The 21,392-nt window shown below is 34.6% G+C and overlaps 2 protein-coding genes across 2 annotated transcripts; one reads left to right on the plus strand and one right to left on the minus strand.

Annotated features, from left to right (window-relative positions):
• Nucleotides 1–9,446: 9,446 nt before the first annotated feature.
• Nucleotides 9,447–14,804, plus strand: LOC113303643 (IST1 homolog). The gene is made up of 6 exons (XM_026552691.1): nt 9,447–9,730; nt 10,142–10,274; nt 10,360–10,463; nt 12,944–13,115; nt 13,233–13,373; nt 14,042–14,804. Exons 1-6 carry the CDS (start codon nt 9,681–9,683, stop codon nt 14,369–14,371), a joined length of 930 nt encoding a protein of 309 aa, XP_026408476.1. The 5' UTR covers nt 9,447–9,680; the 3' UTR covers nt 14,372–14,804.
• Nucleotides 14,805–16,053: 1,249 nt separating this feature from the next.
• LOC113303642 (serine/threonine protein phosphatase 2A 57 kDa regulatory subunit B' kappa isoform-like) lies at nt 16,054–19,586 on the minus strand. Its single transcript, XM_026552690.1, has 2 exons — nt 17,716–19,586; nt 16,054–16,664 (listed from the first exon to the last, which is right to left on the minus strand). Exons 1-2 carry the CDS (start codon nt 18,874–18,876, stop codon nt 16,329–16,331), a joined length of 1,497 nt encoding a protein of 498 aa, XP_026408475.1. The 5' UTR covers nt 18,877–19,586; the 3' UTR covers nt 16,054–16,328.
• Nucleotides 19,587–21,392: the final 1,806 nt, after the last annotated feature.

Genomic DNA, 21,392 nt, shown 5'->3' on the forward strand with positions numbered 1-21,392 from the left:
GATTTAATATGGGTTTGTCATAAAAATAGTTGGGATTTTCCTCTCTTTTTTTCTTGTTTTTTTCCTTTAATATTTTACCGTCGGAGACTCAAACGAAAGAAATATAATTTTAACTCTCAGACGCTTTTTTATTTAGGTTCATTGCTTATAATGAGAGAATTCTCTACATGAACATGGAAGTTTTAAATATTTTTTGGAAATATGTCGTCAGCAGCGCTCATCTCAGTGAAATCAGCTAATCAATATCGTCCATAAAAGTCTCCCCATGCTCCTATTTCGCTCCAGCTGACTCATCTATCATGGTCATGTTGTCGATCCTCCTAATAGGCAGAGAATAATATTTTTTTGCATCAAACGAACGATACAAACTCTCCAATGTGACATGATTTTCCTGTAATTTTTCAACACCCATTAGATGACAACGTTTAAAATGTTTACCCATTACCTTTTCGAAGGGATTGTATATATGCGAACCTCTGCCATTAACTTTTCAACAAAGTATTTTGCCCAGCAGTTCGTCTTAACGAAGGCTTTGGTAATTTCAAAAGTCTTGGACATTTTGTCACTTATATATGTTCCTTCCTTCACTTGGAATACAATCTGGCGACACATTACCTCATGAAGAACCTTCAACACATATTCAAATTAATAGGTTGTCAATAGATCATTTACCAAAACCTGACATCTTCTACGTTGAATACTTATAAAAAGTAATTATGGTATCGTGGATCGTTGCTTTCTAAGATTGTAGTTTTCAAAATTGGCCTCTTCAAGTCCCACGGATTTCTAAGTTTATATATCCTATTTGTTTTTAACATTTTAGTTAGCGATATTATGTTTGTTACTAACTTTAAACTTAATGTCATCTTCTACTGTGAACTTTATGTGATTTCAGAATTGAAATAGTTATACCTCTTTCATTCGTATCAAGTAATCTGTCGTATATCCCAACAATTTTTATACAACAATTCCTTTTTTTTGCCGTTTCCGGACCATCGGTAGCCATTATTATCAAACGCAATCTGTCTAATTTTTGTTGATGTTATGTATTTGCAATGTTCATTTTTCTTAAATAAATAGAATGTGGAAAAACTAAAAAAAAAAGAACATAAGTATTACATCGGGTCTAAGTTACTATATCCAAAATACTCCGGACACTGCTTCTGGTGCCTTGTTTCCTCAAATTCATCGTTGCATTCTAGACAGTACATGCAACACCAATCATTTGCGAAGTGAGATATTTGCGCAAGTGTGGTCAATGTATCCCTTACCTGTAATAATAATAACAACACTTCAATTTTTTTCAAGGCGTCCAGTTGTAAATGGTATGAATCTAATAGATTTGAATTGTACCTCAATCTTAGATATCACCTTCTTCTCACATAACATAGCAATTGAGGAAGGACAAATCTCGACCACTCTTTACATATGCAGAGTTAGCCAAACTATGTTTTGAAATTGTCTTACGTGGAAATTGTTATTAATCCCTATTTTAGTCGGCTTCTATCGAAGCCGATCTAATTAGTCCTATAGAAAGTTAATCTTAAATTTTTGACCTTATTTCTTAACCAAATTATTGAAGTATTCTCAGTCATGTTCTGCTTTGTGTGATCTACTAATCTGTATCAACTCTACCTTCTAACCCAGTGAATGAAACCTATACATATTGATCCGTAATTTGATATTGTTGATTTGTAATCAAGAGGTCGCATGATCTAAGAATGTAAAATATAAAAAATATTCTATAAACATTGGAGGCGAAATTTAGATTTATGATTTAGAGTTTATTATGATGATTTTAATGAACAAACATAATTTTCAAACAAATATTTTGGAATGCAAATACATTTTTCCGGTCAATAATGTTTTATATCGGGAATTGAGTGAAAGTTGTTGTCTTTGTAGGTAGTTGTTGCGAAACAACTCGACATTGATGGTCTTTCAGGAAAAAAATGTAATAGTACTTGGGAGAGCGATATTGTCCTCTTACGCGGGTACACCAATTGCCTTTATATAATATGGATACCGTTTCGGTGATTCAACAGTCATGATCATATTGTCTTACATGTTCCGGTATCATCCTCGAAATATTTGATTTTTATCCTTACCAATGATGATAAAAACAACTAATTACAACTTTCACAATACAATGTTGCATGTTTTGTGAAGATTTTTTTTTACTCGGTCAATAAAATTCACTAAAAAGTAAAAACTATTATTATCCACTACTATTACCAACACCCACCACCATAAAAACCATCAACCGCCATTATTTCTTCCACCAATAGTAATGTTACCGCCTCCATCATTCACAAACACCCACCACCGTTTATACTAACCCTACTTCCACTACCACCATTAGAATTAATATAGCTTTTAGTACAATTATTTGTTAATAAAATTATGTATTTATGTTAGATTATTAAAGGGACATTTATAATAGAAATTTAATTAATCATTATGAACAATCAATGAGACACTAATTAATAAAATATTTAAAAATGGTTTAAGTTAAACAAACCCCAGCGATAAATTTATCTTTGCCAAGGAAAAATCCTGACCACTCTTTACATAGACAAATCAATAATAAATAATTTCATATGTTCTGATCTTGATTCGTGTCGTTCGTTTAGTTATTACATAACATGACAATTGATTGCACCAATTTTTTAAAATGGACATGTGTTTTATCAAGTTTATTTTAACATTAGAATGATCAACCACGTTTTAAAATGGACATGTGTTCTTGATATAACGTTACATATTTTGTGGCATTACGAAATTAGCATAATATGTTTTTGTTCACCAATACCCGCCACCACCATAAAACCATATGAATCCATTTTTTTTATCCACCACCACCTAGTGGTAGAGCCAAGGGTGTACTAACCTGGCTCTAACTCCTTAAATTTTTAATAACTACATAAATTTTTTAGTTTATTTTATAATAGTACTTTGTCCATATATATTTATGGTTTAGTCTACCAAAGTTTACATGTTTATTTTTTCTTTTTTAAAGTAGGCCTCCTCAATGTCAATTTTTGACTCCACCACTGCCATCATCACTACCGCCCACCCATGTAGGTTGTTGGACGCAATTCTAATTTTCAATCACAAATGTCATGTATGAGGTTTAGATTGAACAAAATGTCATCAATTGATTAGTTTCATTTTTTTTCCGTGTATATATTCTTTTTTGTATTGCAATTAATTTTATTTTAACATTAAAAAATCATGATTTATACGATATAGTACCAAAGATAACACGGGTACCATTTGTGTTATCCAACTAGGATCATGAAAATATTATCTTATATGATATCATCCCTGAAATATATGGTACCTTCCTTTATCAAAAGTGTTAAAAACAACCAACCACATCTTCCATACTATGATGTTATCGATGTTGTAACGACAACCTAAAATTAATATTGTCCATCACTATTCACCAGCACTCACCGTCACTACTTCTTCCACCACAAACCAGAGGCGAAGCCAGGATTTTGAGGAAAGAGGGAGAAAAAAATCTTGGAAAGTTGGATACATGTGAAAAATGGACTTTGTATCCCATTTTATGATAACATAACAAAAATAAATATAATTGTGCTTGGCGCCGCCCTTAACCACCACTAATCTTTCGGCCTCCACCTCTTCTACTATTCATTGTCGCCAAACTGTCTATTGATATTATTTATTAAAATTAATTATTAATAGAAATAAATATTATAACTAATTAAGAAAACATTTATAATTAAAAAATGATTAGTCATTTATTATGATCAATTAGTGAAACACTAATTAATAAAACACTTTATAATGAATAGATTATTTATTATGTGCAATTAGTGAAACACTAATTAATAAAGCAATTATGATATTTAAGTTGAACAAAACACCACCGTTGATTTATCTTTTCTATTAATTCCAACCAAGGTGGAACACTGGTTAGAGGCCACTCTTATGACACAATAAGTCATGAGTTCGAACCTCCCCGTTATAATTTTTGAAAATCCATATCTTGACTTGAGTATTCATTTTTCATTCATAATATTGGAATTAATGCCACGCGTGCGAGTTGTAGGTGGTGGTCAGGAGAACCGCAACCCTTGATTTATCTTTGTCTGGACAAATCCTGACCACCACTAACACAGGCTAACTTAGCCTAGCTTTTTTTTGTACTAATGATGAGAATATAAATTAACAATTGAACAAACTCTAGAACTAGTTTCATTTTAATCATTTGAACTAGTTATGGTTAAGATGAATAAGGTTGATGTGGAAGTGTTCATATGGATAACTTCGGTTAACTATTTTTGAGCCAATAAAAGTGCAGACGTTTAGGTACGGTTACTCATATCTAAATGCAGTCACTTTTCATTTGTGTGTAACAAGCTAAGTTCGATCTAACGGTTGAAAAATATTAGCTTGAGTCTAATCAGGTTTTCATCTAACGGTGAATATTGAACGCTTTGTTACCAAGGTAACATTGATTGCAAACCCTGATTTGAAGACTATATAAGGGAGAACTCTAGCAACTGGGAAACCTAATCCCCACACCTCCTGTGTGATACTAGTTGCGACTAGAGTCGATTCTCCTTTAAACTTAGGTTTTTCTAAAACCCTGTAGGTTAACGACTTGAAGACTTCATAGGGATTGTGAAGCCAGACCCAACTATTTTCTCTATAGTTGCGTGTTCTGATATTTCTGTTTTCTATCGTGATTGAGTACTATCTTCTCTAAGATTTTCTCGAGATTTAATCTGCGACATGCAAGATAAAAAGTAGTCGCAAACATCTTCGTCTCATCATTGGTGATTCCACAATATCTTATTTCGCTACCATACGATTAAGATTATTGTGAGGTGATTGATATTTCTAGGTTGTTCTTCGGAAATATAAGTCTGGTATATCAATTGGTTCATGTTCACCTTGATTTATCAAAAGACGGAACAAAACTCACAGGTATATCTGCGGGAGACAGATTTATCTATTCAATAGAATTTTCTGTGTGAGACAGATTGGTTTATCAAGTCTTCGACTTTGGGTCGTAGCAAATCTTACTTGTGGGTGAGACCAGGAATCAAGTGCGTAAAGTCCTTCTGGGATTCAGAGATGTAAGGAACGCGACTGTACCTTGATCAGTGTGAGCTTAGTTAGGGATCAACTACATTCCATTCCGAAGTTAACTTGGAGTAGGTTAGTGTCTGTGGCGGCTTAATACAGTTTGGTGTTCAAATCTGGACTAGGTCCCGGAGTTTTTCTGCATTTGCGGTTTCCTAGTTAACAAAACTTCTGGTGTCTGTGTTATTTCTTTTCTGCATTATATTTTCTATATAATTGAAATATTACAGGTTGTGCATAAGTTCAATCAATTGTGATTCCAACTTTTGGTTGTTGATTAAATTGATTGACACTTGAATATTGGGTTTTGACACGGTCCAAGTTATTTCTTATATTCAATCGGGCTCCAAAATTCTTATTTGTATTATTGCAGAGAAATTGAGATATAATTCTTTGATATACTTTTCTTAAGATTAGTCCATACATATTGCTAAGTGAAATATTGGGTGTGGTTGTTAGACCGCCGCTTTTTTAACTTGAGATTCAAGCAAACACTTTCTTTGTTTATATTACATAAAAGATTATACACAGTGGATCGGATACGTGAACCGCGTTTGATGATAGTTCTTTGGAAAATATGACTTATGAACTAATAAATAAGTCTTTAATGTATGCAAGTGTTTTAGTGATCAATAATGTCTTAGAAGTGTTTATGAGAATCATATCAATGCTAAACATACTTTAAAAATAAGTCTTTAAGCATCTGCTAAAATTTTACTAGGACTGTAGGTGAAACGGTTTATAAACTGTAAGGCATAATTCACGAGTCAAGGTACAATAGTTCGTAAACCGGGTTCGATCGCCAACCCTACTCGACTCGAGAACTCAGATGGACATGGTTCGTGAACCAGGTAAATAGTTTTTTCACCAATATTAAAATTTTAGACCACCACAGTTCGTGAACCTTGTTCAGGAACTGTCCCTTTCTGAACTTAAGGTTTGCGAACTGGTTCGCCAACCTTCTTGTATTCCAGAAATTCATATATTTATGGTTTGCAAATCGGTTAGCCAATCTACCCTGAGTTGAAATAATATAAGTTCCAAATTTCTCTGTTTTGATGATTAAAACATTACAAAATGATAAAATCATTGCTTGGAAAATTTTCAAATGATACACAAATTAATTCTTGAATAATAAATTATTTTGTACTAATTTTGTTAAATTCCTTTGAACATCTAATGCTTGAATTATATTTTGAGATGTTTAACAAGACAAGCTTGACTTGAAATTTCTTCTTTGCAATAAATATACTAGAAGTCATACGATATAGTCTCATAAAGATAGAATGGTAAGATAGTAAGTAAAATAGAATGGTTCATTCTTCACGTACCTTGTTGACGAAGTTCTCCAAATGTATTCTTCGATATTCATTCTCCGAGGGTGATGTCTGATACTCAACTACCAAATTCTAAATCTAGTCCGAGACTCGACTTAGTACACTAGAAATCAAGATATAGTTTTGATCAACTAACATTGACAACAAGCTTGAGATATCAAAACTCAACTACCTAATCCATGTCATTTTTCGACTAATCTTAGCGATTTGTTTTTTTTCCTCCCATCATCTTAGTCGTCCAAAATGTTCAAATCTAAGGTTAAAAAGCATTGTTGGATATTATTCATATAAGGCTATCTCCCGATCCTCTCTTCTCTATAAAATATTAAAGGAGTTACACTAGTTAATCGTAAACAAAAATTTGACGGTTTATTCAATACCCTCGCATTTTTAGTAGAAGAGATGTGATGTTATATTTAGCAAAACTAAATCCTCAACTGAGAAGACTATAAAGATACATAACAAATTTTTTTAATGCTCTATTTGTAGATAAAGTTACCGCTATATATGATCCTTTTCACATGTAGTTCAATCAGGAGAAATCTAAAACAAGAGTATTGAGTTTTAGAGCAAAGTCGATTCTACCAATGATCTTCATTCTCAATATTAAACTGGCATATGCTAATAATATCAACAGAGTAAAATTTTGCGTAGGTTTAATTTCCATTGATTATACAAGTAGTTGCAGGGGAGCCAAATGAATTGCTGTCTCCCAACAAGATTATGCTAGGAGAAAGAAGACGGATCGGGAGGCATTCGATTGGGAAACGAGAATTGAGAGTAAGATGCAGTTGGAGTCTGATTTTTTTTCTCCAAACAATCCAGCTTCATAGAGTAATCAATGCGGAGAAGATAACCAGAGGTTCACAATATCTCCAATCAGGGGAGAAGTTTTTGAAATGGGTGGTTGGAATATGACTAATTAAGTCTACATCTTCTTAGCTTAAATCTTGCAATTATTAGCAAAAACAGTAATTCCTCTAGTCACAGGGACCTTTAGCTTATCTTCTAGCAATATGAGTGATTATGTCACCTCTAACATGACTAGTAGCTTGGGTTACATGTACAATATTTTAATGTAGTTCCTTTCGCTTTATATGGTTTTTGGAATGCGACTCTTTGATAGATCTCCAAAATTTTGGTGAGTTGTATGGTTTTTGTAGGTGTCGTCACTCCCAAAAAAGAGTCTCATGTCATCCAAATATGGGTTTAAGGGAACCAGAAGTGGTGCTTCTCCCTAAAAAAATAGTCGAAAAGTAATTTCTTAATGTGTATCCAAACATTCTGTTGTAACCTCTTTAGCAACCAGAAGCAGGAGTGCTTTTTATTTTTTAGAAGTAGATGTAATTTTCAGAAGTCAAAGACAGAAAGAACTTGATTCAAACAAAATAATAACCTTTCTTTTTGGGTTGGCATTGCTAGACTTACTGTTAAGTATATTGACAATTATCCCGAGGGAAACCCAATGACCTTCTATTACTTTGGGATACAGGTGCCGGTTAAGGGTTCTCCCACTCTCTTTTTCGGATTGTTCGTCCAGAAAAAAATGCTTGGTAAGTCTAGCATGTTTGTTTTCTTTTCTCATTTAGTAGTTAATATTGAAATCGAAAACTTATTAGGCTTATTCCTATGCACATGCCAAACTCATATATTTGGCATATATGCACCCATTATGGATATGTCAAACGGCCAAACTCATATGGCTATATGTCAGAAATAACATATAGGCATACACGATGGAGTTTCCAGCGAGCGATAGAGTATCCATCGCTCGATGGTCATAATCACGCTCGCTGGTCTTTAAAGCACCAGCGCTAGTCAAGTTGTCGCTCGCTGGTCTGATCATCGCTTATTAGATCTTCATCCAACGGCTACCATTTTTCCCCTCTATAAATACCTAATTTCGATCTCATTTCAACTCACACCAGAATTTCTAAATCTCTTTAGAAGTTCTCAATATCCAACTCTTTTCATCACTCTTCCAATTCCTCAGAAAACATGGCTGATAATGTGAACATCGCTGAGTTCGTACCAAACCAACATGCGCCAAAAATCAAAGAGCTGTTAAACGTGCCAATGTGCAAAGTGAAATTAGGAGACGTCAATTTATGAGGCGAAAAACCAAAACTCACTACTGCGGAAGATGAATGTATTTACAGGAATTATATTTACTTTACTTAGACTATATTCGGAGATGCATTTCATCCCCAACCATTGTGGCAAAGGATTTTTGGGAAATTTCAAGAACAAACAATGAACCTCAACAATCGTGATGTTTCACACTTGATTCAGCGCTTCACTACAATTAATCAATAAGTTACTAGGTATGTTGTTTTACTTCAGCAAGAAGGTCCAAATTTGAGGGATGGTGAAATCATGATGGAACCTCAACAAAGGTGTCGTGAGGAATATCGTCGTATCTACGGAAAAAAATTCCAATTTGGATGTTGTTTCGAGATTTTAAGATATTTGCGCAAATATTGTCCAACATTTATGTTGTAATTTCTCAATTGTCCACTTAAGTTCTTATGTTTTAGCTGTCTAAGTATTAAGTTTTAATATTTGTTTAAATTATTAAATGTAAGATTGGATTAAGAATAGAATTAATATTAATTTTCAACAATATTCGTCAAATTTTCAAAGACTTTATCGCCAGCGTTATCATGAATAACGTTCGCTAGAAACACTTTTTCATAATGGCGCAACTCGTTTGCCATGCCACCTGGTATGACAAACAACATTTTTTTACCATACCCCTAGAGATAGGCCTTATCATAGATAAATTTTTATAGTCTTATTTGACGAACGAAATCCAGTCATCCAAAATATTTTTGAAGGACACACTCAACCCTTGAGACCCCACTCCTATAGATCTCAATGGTGGAGGGGATTGGATCACATTTGCACCATCCCTTGGTCCATCCCTAGACGGACGGACCGGATTGAAATCTGGTTCCCAACTTCACTTCTGTTCCTATCAAAAAGAAACTTCACTTCTATCGAGTCCAAAAGGCACTTCTTTTTCTTTGTCCATGCGAATCATCTACCTGCCTTTTAACTTCTCCGTCCCCGATTAAACTCTTCAGGACTTTTTAATTCTTCCAGAGCAGAGAATATGTTAATCTCTGTGAGAAATTTTTCCTGATGTCTGTCCTAAATCATTAAATACAGAATTGGATCTGAGTGAACGCTACCCTGATTCTGTTTTCAAATTTATAATCAATGTCAATGTTGAATCAATTATTTAACAGAGGGCTTTTTGGTGCAAAATGGTTAGTTCCTCTTTCCCCCTTTGTTAATTTTTTGATGGGTGAACAGTTTTTCATGCTTTGTTTTTGTTGAGTGCTTAATACTGTTTTAGAGTTCATGATATTGTGCTCAGGAAGTCACCTATAAATTAGTGTGTTGACTCCAATGGAACTGGCAGTGGTTGCAAAATTTGGGATTTTTGTTATAGTCTTCTAGAAGCAAGCTTGGTCTGTCTATTTTGAATTGGATCAATTTGGTTTAGAAGCTCTTTCAAATTTCTAAACAAAGAATCTAGTTTCTGAGTGCAAACATGGCAATTTTGACCCTTCAGTGGTGTTTTTTGTTTGTTGTAATATTTGATTGTATAATGTTTTGTGTCTTCTCCTTCTGATTTACTTTTTTTTTTGTCCAACTACCACTGTGCATTGCTCTAGCAAAACATGTGTGAGCTTGGCCATATCACGTATCAAGCTAGTACAAAATAAAAGAGAGCTGCAGCTAAATAATATGCGTAAAGAGATTGCACAATTCCTTCGAAATGGCGAAGAAGCTATTGTACAAATCAGGGTAACTTCTAAAGACTGATAAAGTCTTTCTTAGTTGCAGGAGTTTCTCTGGGAGAATGATATTTTATTTTTCATATATTTGTTAGGTGGAGCATATCATAAGAGAAACGAACATATGGGAGGCATACAGTATCTTGGAGTTGTTCTGTGAGTTTGTTTTGGCACGTATTCCAATTCTGGATAGCCAAAGGTAATTTAGAATGTGTTCGCTTTTTGAATTTGAGGTGCTTGTGTACTACTGTTTTCGGATATGATCACGGAACGGATGCAAACTTGTTTAAGATTCAAGGTTCTGCATAAAGTCACGTACAGGTTTAAAAGGAAAACTTAGCAGATACATAGGCCAATCACAATGATTCATATTTTCAGTCAAATCTGTTTAGAATAATGTCACTTTCGTTAAGATAGCATGAACGGGGCAATTTTATAGCCGGTCAATAGAAAGATCTGATGGAAAAAATGACAACATAAGTGAAAACACTTTTGTGTGTGACAAGGGCAAATATTAGGTTTAGGTAGCGTGCCTTACTATAAATAAGCAAGTTAGATTACTATAAATAAGCAAATATTTCCACCTCCATAGTCCAAATGCACTTTTAGTTTCATTTTTTTTATTGTTGAATCAAGGATGGTTTCGGATGTTGATCCTGAATGTCGTATGCAAAATTATCCATATCATAATACTTGTTTGTGGTTGTTGACTAACTTGTTTATGACATGGATGATTCTGCATATCGCATTCAAGATCAACATCATAAGCCATCCTTGATTAATCCAAAAAAAAAAATGAAACTGAAAGTGTATTCTGACTATGGAGATGGAGAGGGATTTTGGGGAAAACGGCGAAGATGGTAGAAACAGACGCAAAGGTCAGATCTAACTTGCTTATTTATAGTAAGGCATGTTACCTAAACCCTAACAGCTGCCTTTACCATCAGTATGATCCATAAGAGAGTTTGCTGCGTGTGAACCTCATTCAGTATCTACTGTTGGACCATTATATCTTAAAATTTGCTCCGTTTCATACTTGGATGATTATACATTTTTTTTAATGGAAATCTAGATAGTACAGTTCATTTGGCTTAATTGTGGATTATGTCCAAGTAATAAATCAGATCCCCAAAGTAGGTTTATTGGACCTCAGTCCATTACGGGTATTTTTTGACCAGGTGGCACTTCGAATTTTGACACCATAGACGCGGTTCTTCTTTGGTTATGTTTGGTTAAGTTTGACACTCCTGAAAAGTTTTACGCTTATGTTACTAGGAGTTCACTGTATTCCACATGGCCTCAAAAACAAACATTTTATAGGGTTCTGAAAACCCGAAATTAGACTGGGGTAACAAAATTCCGAACCTTGTAACAGGGTAATAAAGCAGAGAAGCATTACAGATTAGTTTAGCTGGCTGACTAGTCGAATGGTGCCTCCTTTATGTTCTAGGAACTGTTAGTGTTTCTGTATTCACCTATTCTGGTTCTATGTTTTTTATATCTGTTCATCTTCATTACTCTTTCTTAAACGAAACCTCATAATCTGTTGTGCTCGGTGATAGATATGATTCTACTTGTCAAATGATGTTGGAGGCTCCTTGTAGAAAGTATAACATAGAATAACAAAGTAAGTGGTACACCCTTATCAGGTAAATAGCTTATAATACAGGGCATCATTCCTGACAGAGAGCCCACATAAAAGCGAGCGCTTAGTTGCGGTTAGCATTTATCATACATCATTGTCAAGCTCCCGGAATAGTCTCCCAAAACCACAAGGAGCCAGGTTTTGACCCGGAGGGGTTAGTCCTCTCCATGCTCTTCTTGGGCCAAACAAGTTGCAACTGTAATGGCCACATGTTATTCATTATGTTCTTAAAGTATCAATTGGGGTTTCATTGTTTGGTGCCCTCGACTGGTTTGTGCAATCATGTTGATATCTAGCACGTATATTGCTTAATCAGCATGTTTTTCCCCTAAGAGTCTTCTCCCCACAGTGCTCTTCTAGGAGCAATCAAGTCACAGCCGTAATGTTCACATGCTGCATGATGTTCTCAAATTTATATTAGGTTTTAACCCAAGTTCTTTCATCGTTTGATGGCCTAGGCTGGTTTGTGTTATCATGTTGACATCTCGGTTCTAGCACATATGTTGTGAATAAGCATGTTTATTCTGGAATGAGAAAAAAGTGAGCACAAAATCCTTTTGCTTGAAACTGCAAATACCATGCGATCTATTCTATCCTATTCTATTTTCTAGCTGTCTATACTGTCAGGGAATTTCTTAAATCTCAGATGGCAACACAACATTCACTTTCATGAATACTGATAGACTAAATTGCCATGTGGCAGACTTACTCAGTCGTAGACTTGTGGGTTAGTGAATTAATTTAAATTGGTTTATTTAGATTCATGTAGTGTTCACAGGTGTCCCGTTTTTGTAGGGTTACGAGTCTTTCTTATAGTAGGTCTAGCCTTTCAGTATGCTTGAAAGTGAATCTGGGGTTGTCACTTGGGATTTCCCAAGTAATATGATGGAATGGATGGGACAAGTTGAGAAGCAATTGGATTTATGTGCCAAGTCTAAATATGCCTCAAACCAACCTTAATGATTAATATTCTCTACATCATTTTTAGTCGTCTAAAACATTTATGTTGTATCTAACCATTTCCCATATGCCAGGGAATGTCCATCAGAACTGAAGGAAGCTATTGCGAGTATAATCTTCGCTGCTCCTAGATGTTCAGACTTGCCAGAGCTATTGCAGATTCAGAGTCTATTTACTGCAAAATATGGAAAAGAGTTCATTTCTGCCGCTGCTGAGCTCAAACCTGGCACCAGTGTTAATCGCACTGTAAAGTAGATCCATTACATTTTGTTTGCCATTCAAACTACAACCTTGTTGTACAATCTCTTAATAACCTGAGTTTTAGTAATTTCCTGTTTCTTTTTGATTTATTAAAATATGTAGATAATTGAAAAGCTTTCTGTAAAAGCACCATCTGCTGAAGTAAAACTCAGTCTTCTGATTGAAATTGCTCAAAAGTACAATCTGCAATGGGATCCTTCAACCGCTATAGCAGAGTTCAGCAAAAAGCATGAAGATCTTCTGGTAATTTATATATCTTTATCCGCTTTGGTTTTATTTTGTCTGAACTCTTGACAACACCAACATTTTCTTAAATCAATGATGGTCAAACTAATTCTGTGTCACATTCTGTTTTCTTGGGTTAAATGAATCAATAACACAGCCTTCATTACATTGATAGATATTTCCTTTTATTTAAGCTTTCACGTCAGTTATTTTGAAACCTTCGTTTATGGTTTTATTAAATTTATATGTGCGATCTTAGAAACTTGTCAAATTAGTTTTCATAATTGCTAACCTCACGGTAGGTGTCTTGCTTGAGACTGTTAGTCAAGAACTATCAAACTCGAGTATACAGTGTTAGTCAAGAACTATTAAACTCGGGCATACAGTTGATCTTTGCATCGAGCATCATCAATATGTGATCTTTGCATCGAGCATCAATATGTACAATTGTATGTGTATAGAACACGAGTACTACATAACAATTTATCTATTGGAAACATTATTACATATAAATTGCGTACAATATTTTTCTTATATAAAAACTGAAATGACATCAGATTATACTTTGATGGTCTGTAAATCACTGGTTTAAATAAAGATGTCAACATTATCAGTTTTTATATTTCAGCTCTCTATAAAACACCTACTGTTACTGGCAATTTACCATTCATCCATTTATGTGCTAGGATGGATCAAGGCAAATTCGCAGTCGAGCTGCAGAGTATCAAAGACCTGTTGTAGAGAGCTCACTTAGCTTGTCCTCTAGCAGTGAAGCAGATCTGGTTGCCAGAACGAATCAGAATCAAGGGACTCAACAGCTTCAAACTTCAACTCCCCTTGTCAGCAAGAAAATAATCGTTGATCCCGATAAAACTGATAAATTGGTAATTAGTACAACTGGAGAAACTAGAACGAGCACAAAATCAAAAATCATGGAGAACGCACGAGCTGCAATTGTCGCTGCAGATCGTGCATCCGCAGCTGCCCGTGCAGCTGCTGAGCTTGCAAAAATGTAAGGCTGGAATCAGAATCCTGAGTACTGGCTGTTTGAATGAGATAACATAATTTGTGGTAGGTATATTACCACTGGCTTTGGAATTAAGAACTGTATATATAATGTGCAACTGTGCATGAGCGTAAAGAATGGGTGGCTGCAAATTTAGGATTTGATGAAAAGGAGGGCAGACAGCACGAGCACATAAATCACTATCATAATTACAACTTCACTCATGATTGTCCGTAACCGTGTATGTGCTATCTCATTTAGTTTGAGTTCTGAAACCTAAAACTATGTTCATAGTATTTCCTGTGTAACTAATGAGTGTTATGGCTACTCTTGAGCCTGCTCAGAACATGTGATTCTCCCTGAGAACCAACTTTTATACACATCACTACTGCTTTTCAATTTGAAACTGGAGTACAATATAGAAACCCTGTTACTAAGTAGTATACAGTTGAATTGATCACCATTGTAGTAGCTTGAGGTGATTCCTTGTAGTGCCTATTCTTTTTCTTCCTTTTTTGTAGGTTTTCTTTCGCTTAAAAACCGGTCAAATTTGTTTGCTACATTCAATATTCATTCAGGTTATGGGAGAGAAGCTGCTGATTTAGTTTTCACATTTCCTATCTTCTTTCGTTCTGCTTCCCTTCTCTGTGTAGGAGCTTTAAGTTGATAGCCGTGGTGTAGGTTAAGGTAGTTCAGTAAGGTGACTTTTTATACAATTCTTTGGCAGGTATCCTGACTGAAGAAACAAGCGTTGGCTTAACATTAAAGAAATCAATAGTCTTGTGTGGACCGACTGGTGGCCTGGATTGTGATTCCGTTCCTACAAGTTAAGTCAGGTTTAATAATATTGATTAATTGAATGTAACATCAAAAAAATAAAATAAAAGAGAGTAATTGATTGGTTTTGATTCTATAACAAACTATGAATATAGTAAGAACATAACTCGAGTCCTAGGACTTTCAGAAAAAAGAAAAAAAGAACAATTTGAGTCATAAGCAAATATTACTCATATAGTTAGATTTTTTTTTTTCTTAATCAGTAAAGAATTTGGTGCTGGCGAGTTTCGAACTCAGCCAGGCTTTCGGTGTTCGAACCCATACACACTATTTACTTTACTTATCGTTTGATTTGTCCAGGATTCAGGAATGGTTAGTAGGGCCCCTGTCATTACTCGGTAAGCCGAGTATAAAACACTGGTTAACACTTATGTGTTTATCTTCGCCAAGATGATCTTCATTTTGTGCAACGATGGCTCTTTTTAGGACTCCGCTTTTCTTTTGGGGTTCGTTCTTTTCTTCTTCTGCTGCTACTGTTTGTTGTTGTTGTTATTTCAGACGTAATCTTCATCATCTTGTTATTGAATCTTTCTCTTGTTCTTTAATCTTGATCTTTAATCTTTGATCCTTTCTCTTGTTCTGTTTCTTAATGTGTTTTTCCAAAATGCAAAAGCCTAAACATTTTGATTGGTAAACAGTCCCTACAGGCTGAATTTGGGCAATTTTCACAAATAGGTATGGTGAACTAATGAATTTGTGTGATGAAAAATGAAAATTCTATGTAATATTGCAATTTGCAATTCATCTTATCCTCCAGGGACCAGTCATGCAGAAGGAAGCTTAAACTTATTGAAACAGATCCCTTTTCCCAAGGATGACTGGTTGGTATTTGAGCACCAAAAGCACATAATAAATTTCAGGCATCAAAACACTTGTAGGCCAAACCAGGCATTAGCATGGTCAAAAGAAGAGTTGGTACAACGGAAATCCACTCAAATGGATTAATCTTGACCTGAGTTGACCAAACATGAATACAAGTACAGATGTCCTTTTTCTTGATCTGAGTTAACCAAACATGACCTTTCTCTGCTTAACTATTCATATAAAAAACACAAGCACAAGCATGGGAACATATATATGTTATGCTTCTTTGATTTAAGACTACATCAAGTTTTATATGAAGAGAAAACTCATTGTTTTACCAGAACTGCTGTGTTTCCCGTTACCGGTTGGAAGCTAGCAACATTCTCCAGACGTTCCCATATTACAGTTCGCTTCTCACATGCCGCTTTTAACTTCGCTGCTTCATCCTCAAACTTTTCCTGATATGAAAGGACAAGATCGTTGTCCATCTCTGCGAACATCTTCCGGACATTTAGAGTGAGATTGAGAACAGCTTGATTCCAGTGGCCTTGGGCATTTTTCTCTAGTGCTGGATATATTAGAGGCAGAATAACTTGTCGGTTGTGGGCTATCAGACTCACAATGTGATCATTGTTCCATAAGAAGAGTGCCCTTTCAGCCACCTAATTCAAAATTAGAAAAGAAAAATCAATTTTAAGAAACTGTTTCATACACATTCAAGAATAAATTTGGAGATATAAGACGGCGACAAGATAAATTCCCGCTTGAAATAACTATGAAAGATAACTAAAACTTAAAACATGTTTACAGATTACATTATTACTGTCATGTGATCAGTTGATCACCAAAGAGGACCTTATTATGCAGGTCCAAACGACAAGCATGTGCAATAAGCAGCGGAATGGTAGGTAATTAACCCCAACTATCTCTAGAAGACAAGGTTTAAGTGAAACAAATAATCCACGCGTCTTTGATTCCATAACAGACGTTTCCTACAGCAGTATCTATTCAGAAATTACAATTACCCTATTCAATGAATGTGAACAATCATAAAACTGGTAACCTGGAGAACAAGGAAATTCAGTGGAAAGGACCCTGAAATGTACCAATGAAGCATATAAACAGGGGAGGGTGGCATGAAAAATCATCGTAACTTTTAACATGATAAAAGAACATCATGATCCAATGACATGTATTCACATTTTAGCACACCATAAACTTTCACCGTTTCAACAATTACCCATTTAGCTAAATTATAAATTCATGGCACAGAATGAACATGGAATTCTATAACCACCAAATGAAGCGAACAAGGTTATGACTAAGTAACTCGCCTAGCATTCCTTACGTTGTTAGGTTAACTCAACGAACTTGTACAATATATCTGGAGATGGTTCTACTTATTGGCTTGCAGTTAACTTGAAAACGATCATAAGTTCTGTTGAGTCCCTTAATCGTTTGCATTATAAAGAAAGAAGCACCAAATACTTGGACGTATTTACATAGATTCCTAACTACATTTGGATTATATAACATATGAAAACAAAAACACCCTTAAATGGGTAACCAATAGATTCCTAACTACATTTGGATTAGATAACATATGAAAACAAAAACACCCTTAAATGGGTAACCAATGTATACCTCAAGCAATAGCCCTGCTTCTAAACTGTAGGGATTAAAACAATGAAACGAATGTCTGGAAGAAATTACCTGGAAATGTGAACTGTTGAGACTTGTTCCGATCTTTTTGAACAACGGGACCATTATTTTTTGAAATTCAGCCATATTAGTTGCTTCCAAAATCTCCTCCAACTCACCCAAAAACATTACTTCCTTCTGGCTACTTGTTACAGGCCAGTATTTCAATAACCCTCTTATCACATAACTAACCAACTTTGGATCCTTCTCTAGAAATTGTGCTATACAATATGACAATTGCTGAAGGTAAAGACCCACAGATTTCGGTTTGTGAAGAGGAATCAATGCCCTACACAGAAACATCTTATGCTCCTCTTTTAATGGTAATGCAAACCCACTTATCACACTCCCAAAAATCTCCAACAACTCAGCAATTCCATTATGTTGTTCCGTTTCGAAAACAAATCGATAAAAGATGTTGCTTACAGACTTACGAATAAATGGCCTGTGAACCATGAACTTCCCGTAAATCCTATGTAGAATTGTTTTCAAGCAATCCCTTTCCCTTGGATCATCAGAATCAAATAAGTCTAACAATTTCAAAATAAATGAATGATCAACATGCTTTTTTGCAACCTTTGCATCAAGATTACTCGATGTGATAAATCTAAGCAGTAAATCATACACCAACTGTAAATGAGACCAAGCAGGATCAAACATCGGTTCATCATCGTCATTTTCACCACCACCATTAGACCGGTAGTTAGGTGGGAAAACCCTGAACAAATTAAGTGCAGTCATTTTGCAAACCGCAGCAATTACAGGCTCATTAAATCTAACAGATCCAGAAGCAACAAAATCGACAAGTTCAATCAAAGTTGAACGTTTCAGATCTTTCTCAGCAGCATTCTTGGAATCATTGAAGTCCAAAACCACACAACATAAATTCAACTTACTGATTAATAAATTCTGTTTCTCAGGATTCGAAACATCTTTAAATGATAAAAACGGTTCAATACCAGCTACAACACTTGAAGGGAAAACCGCTGAAGACATTCTTTTAACCACATTCGATCGACTCGATACAGTACTTGAATTTGAACTGTTAGTCCTCTGAATTCCATTTCCAACAGCATTATTGTTTACAGAATTATTATTTCCAGTAGAATCACCATTATTTTCAGCTTTCGACGAAGATTTCCTTGGGAATTTACTGAGAAATTGCTTGAACATTGTGCCAATTTCAACTTCAATCAATGTGTATAGCTCAAATCAGGATTTAAACCCTAGATCAAAATCATCATCACGATACAAACAATTTCAAAACCCTAATTAAAACATACAACAACACCTAGACCTAGAAATCCTAGATCTTGGCTTTGTATTTTGAAATTGAATGATAAATTCGTAGATCTGTTTCATATAGAACAACTAGATAGATCTAATTCCTGATAGATAAATTATATTATGGTACAAAACATTTTCATTCTAATTCTATTAAAATTCAAGAAATCTAATGAATAAATATAGAAAATCTCACAAAAAAAAAGAACGAAAAATGAAAATGAAAATGAGAACCAGAACAACAACAGATCTCGGAAAAGGAGAGAAGAATTGAGAAAGACAGTTAAAAATCTACGGTTTTGAGGTTGTTTCACAAAAGCAGCAGCAGCAGCATTAATGGAGGTGGTAATGTTTTGTTGTTGTTTTGAGTGATGAGAATGACTCTTGTTTGTGATTGTTGGAGATGATGATTTTGGATTTCTAGGGTTTAGATTTTGACGAATGGAGAAGAAATTGAAATATGAAGAAATGTTTCTTTTTCTTCTTCTCTCGATTGAAGAGAAAAAAGGATGGCATTTTCTGAGAAATACAGAGGATCTTGCAGAGTTGTTTTTGAAAAATGGAAAATAAAAAAGCAGGAATATTAATTATTAAATAATAATTCAAAAAATTTATTTATTTATTGTTAATAACAAAAGAAATTATTGGAAGCTGAGAAGGATTGTCTACTCACTGTCTAAAATTAAAGGGTGGGTGGGTGTTTTGAATCTTGTGAGTTGTGACAACTGAGAATAGCTTGGATCCGGTTCTGTTTAATTTGGTTTGTTCAAGTGAGATTTTTAACACTTAAAATAGGTTCCTTTCTAACAAATCTAGTTTAGGGCTTCTAGATATAGCTCGTCTAGATAATGGAGCTAGAATATTTGAGTTGTTTCTCACAAATCACAATGATCAGAAACAGCCTTGTAACCCAAAATGAGTCACTGACGGTCACTTACTATTATCTCAAACTTTCGAAAACATAAAATATACTGATTTAAGCAAAGATTTAATTTCATTTGGATGAAAATAGAAAAACATAGAAATAATAACCAACAATTAAAAGAAAAATTAGGATTATCATAGTAAAGGTAAATTTCGAAATCAAGTCGTTGCTATAAGAAAATTTTGGTCAATAAAGGAGAATGTCTATTGAAAAAAAAAAATACAAGAGACTTGCACCACCCAAAAAGAATACAAGAAAGGAAAGAAGAGAAAGAAAACAGACGAAAGAAAATCAACCTAAACCCAAGCAGCCAAACTAAAAGAAAATAAATTTGTGGAAGTTCAAAGTACAGGGTTTTGCACTTTCTTAAAACAACATCAAAAGACACTTCCTGAAAATCAGTAAAGCATAAGGCCCATGAAAAGAACCAAAACTTTCCCTTATCGATTATCTCGGGTAACTCCAGCTTCTTATCCGGGAAGAGTTTTGGATTTTTCTTCAACCAAATAGACCAAGTAATCATCGCAAAGATCATTCCCATAAATGCTTCTACAACTTATTACGGTTTTTCGCAAGTCAAGTGGAAAAAATATTCTTTGTCGACATAGGAAGACCGAAAAAGTAGCTGAGCTCATTACTAAAATAATTCATAAACCCTGGGTAAATGAGCAATCTGAAAACAAATGATCCAAAATTTCAAACCTCCCAAAAACACGACCACCAAAAATCTACATTCCCAGCATTTGTGCATAACCTAAAAATAAAAGTAAATCTTCTATTAAATATTGTTGTTATATCTTTATTTAAAAACATCCACAACTTGTGAGTTAATGTGGTATATTTAGGAGTGGAAATGGAAATGGTGTAAAGATATTTATGTTGTGTATGGTAAAGTAGAAAGACGTATTTACTTTTTTTATCACGAGAGAAGATATATTAGATGAAAAGAATGTACATGAGCTCTACCAGTGGTAGAGAGAAAAAAGAAAGAAAAATACAAGGATTATTGGAAGATAGTAACCTATTCATTGAGGACATAACTCATAAAGTTCAGGTGCATTCTTCTACCAACAACACTAGCCTGAGATAAGACTAAGGATTTTACCTCAACACCTAAATCCAAATCTGTTTTGAAGTAATGTTTCTTTTCAAATATACTAAAATTCTTTTCCATACAAAGTCTAGATATAACTACAACAGGGATAAGAATCCATATGTAATTTCAAGTATTGGATAAGTGCGTATGATGCCAACCATGAGCCAACATTCTCATATTCATCGGCACAACCCAAGACCAACATTTACCATACGTTATGAACGACTTTGCAGTGTAAGAATATATGGTATTCGGTTTCAATATCATTACAACAAAAAAACATAAGAATTGTAGATCCTGATACCTTTATGGTGCATAATGTAGATTGTATCAAGCTTGCCATGTAATAGACACCACATCAAGAAAATGACTTTGGGAGGGATA

Source organism: Papaver somniferum, chromosome 8 (assembly GCF_003573695.1).
Source record: "Papaver somniferum cultivar HN1 chromosome 8, ASM357369v1, whole genome shotgun sequence".
Classification (NCBI taxonomy): domain Eukaryota; kingdom Viridiplantae; phylum Streptophyta; class Magnoliopsida; order Ranunculales; family Papaveraceae; genus Papaver; species Papaver somniferum.

Coding starts and splice junctions, on each gene's coding strand:
- LOC113303643 (XM_026552691.1), top strand. CDS start 9,681: ATGTCAATGTTGAATCAATTATTTAACAGAGGGCTTTTTGGTGCAAAA. Junction 10,464..12,943: donor CCAATTCTGGATAGCCAAAG/GTAATTTAGAAT, acceptor CCCATATGCCAG/GGAATGTCCATCAGAACTGA. Junction 13,116..13,232: donor GCACCAGTGTTAATCGCACT/GTAAAGTAGATC, acceptor TAAAATATGTAG/ATAATTGAAAAGCTTTCTGT.
- LOC113303642 (XM_026552690.1), bottom strand. CDS start 18,876: ATGTTCAAGCAATTTCTCAGTAAATTCCCAAGGAAATCTTCGTCGAAA. Junction 16,665..17,715: donor TCAACAGTTCACATTTCCAG/GTAATTTCTTCC, acceptor ATTTTGAATTAG/GTGGCTGAAAGGGCACTCTT.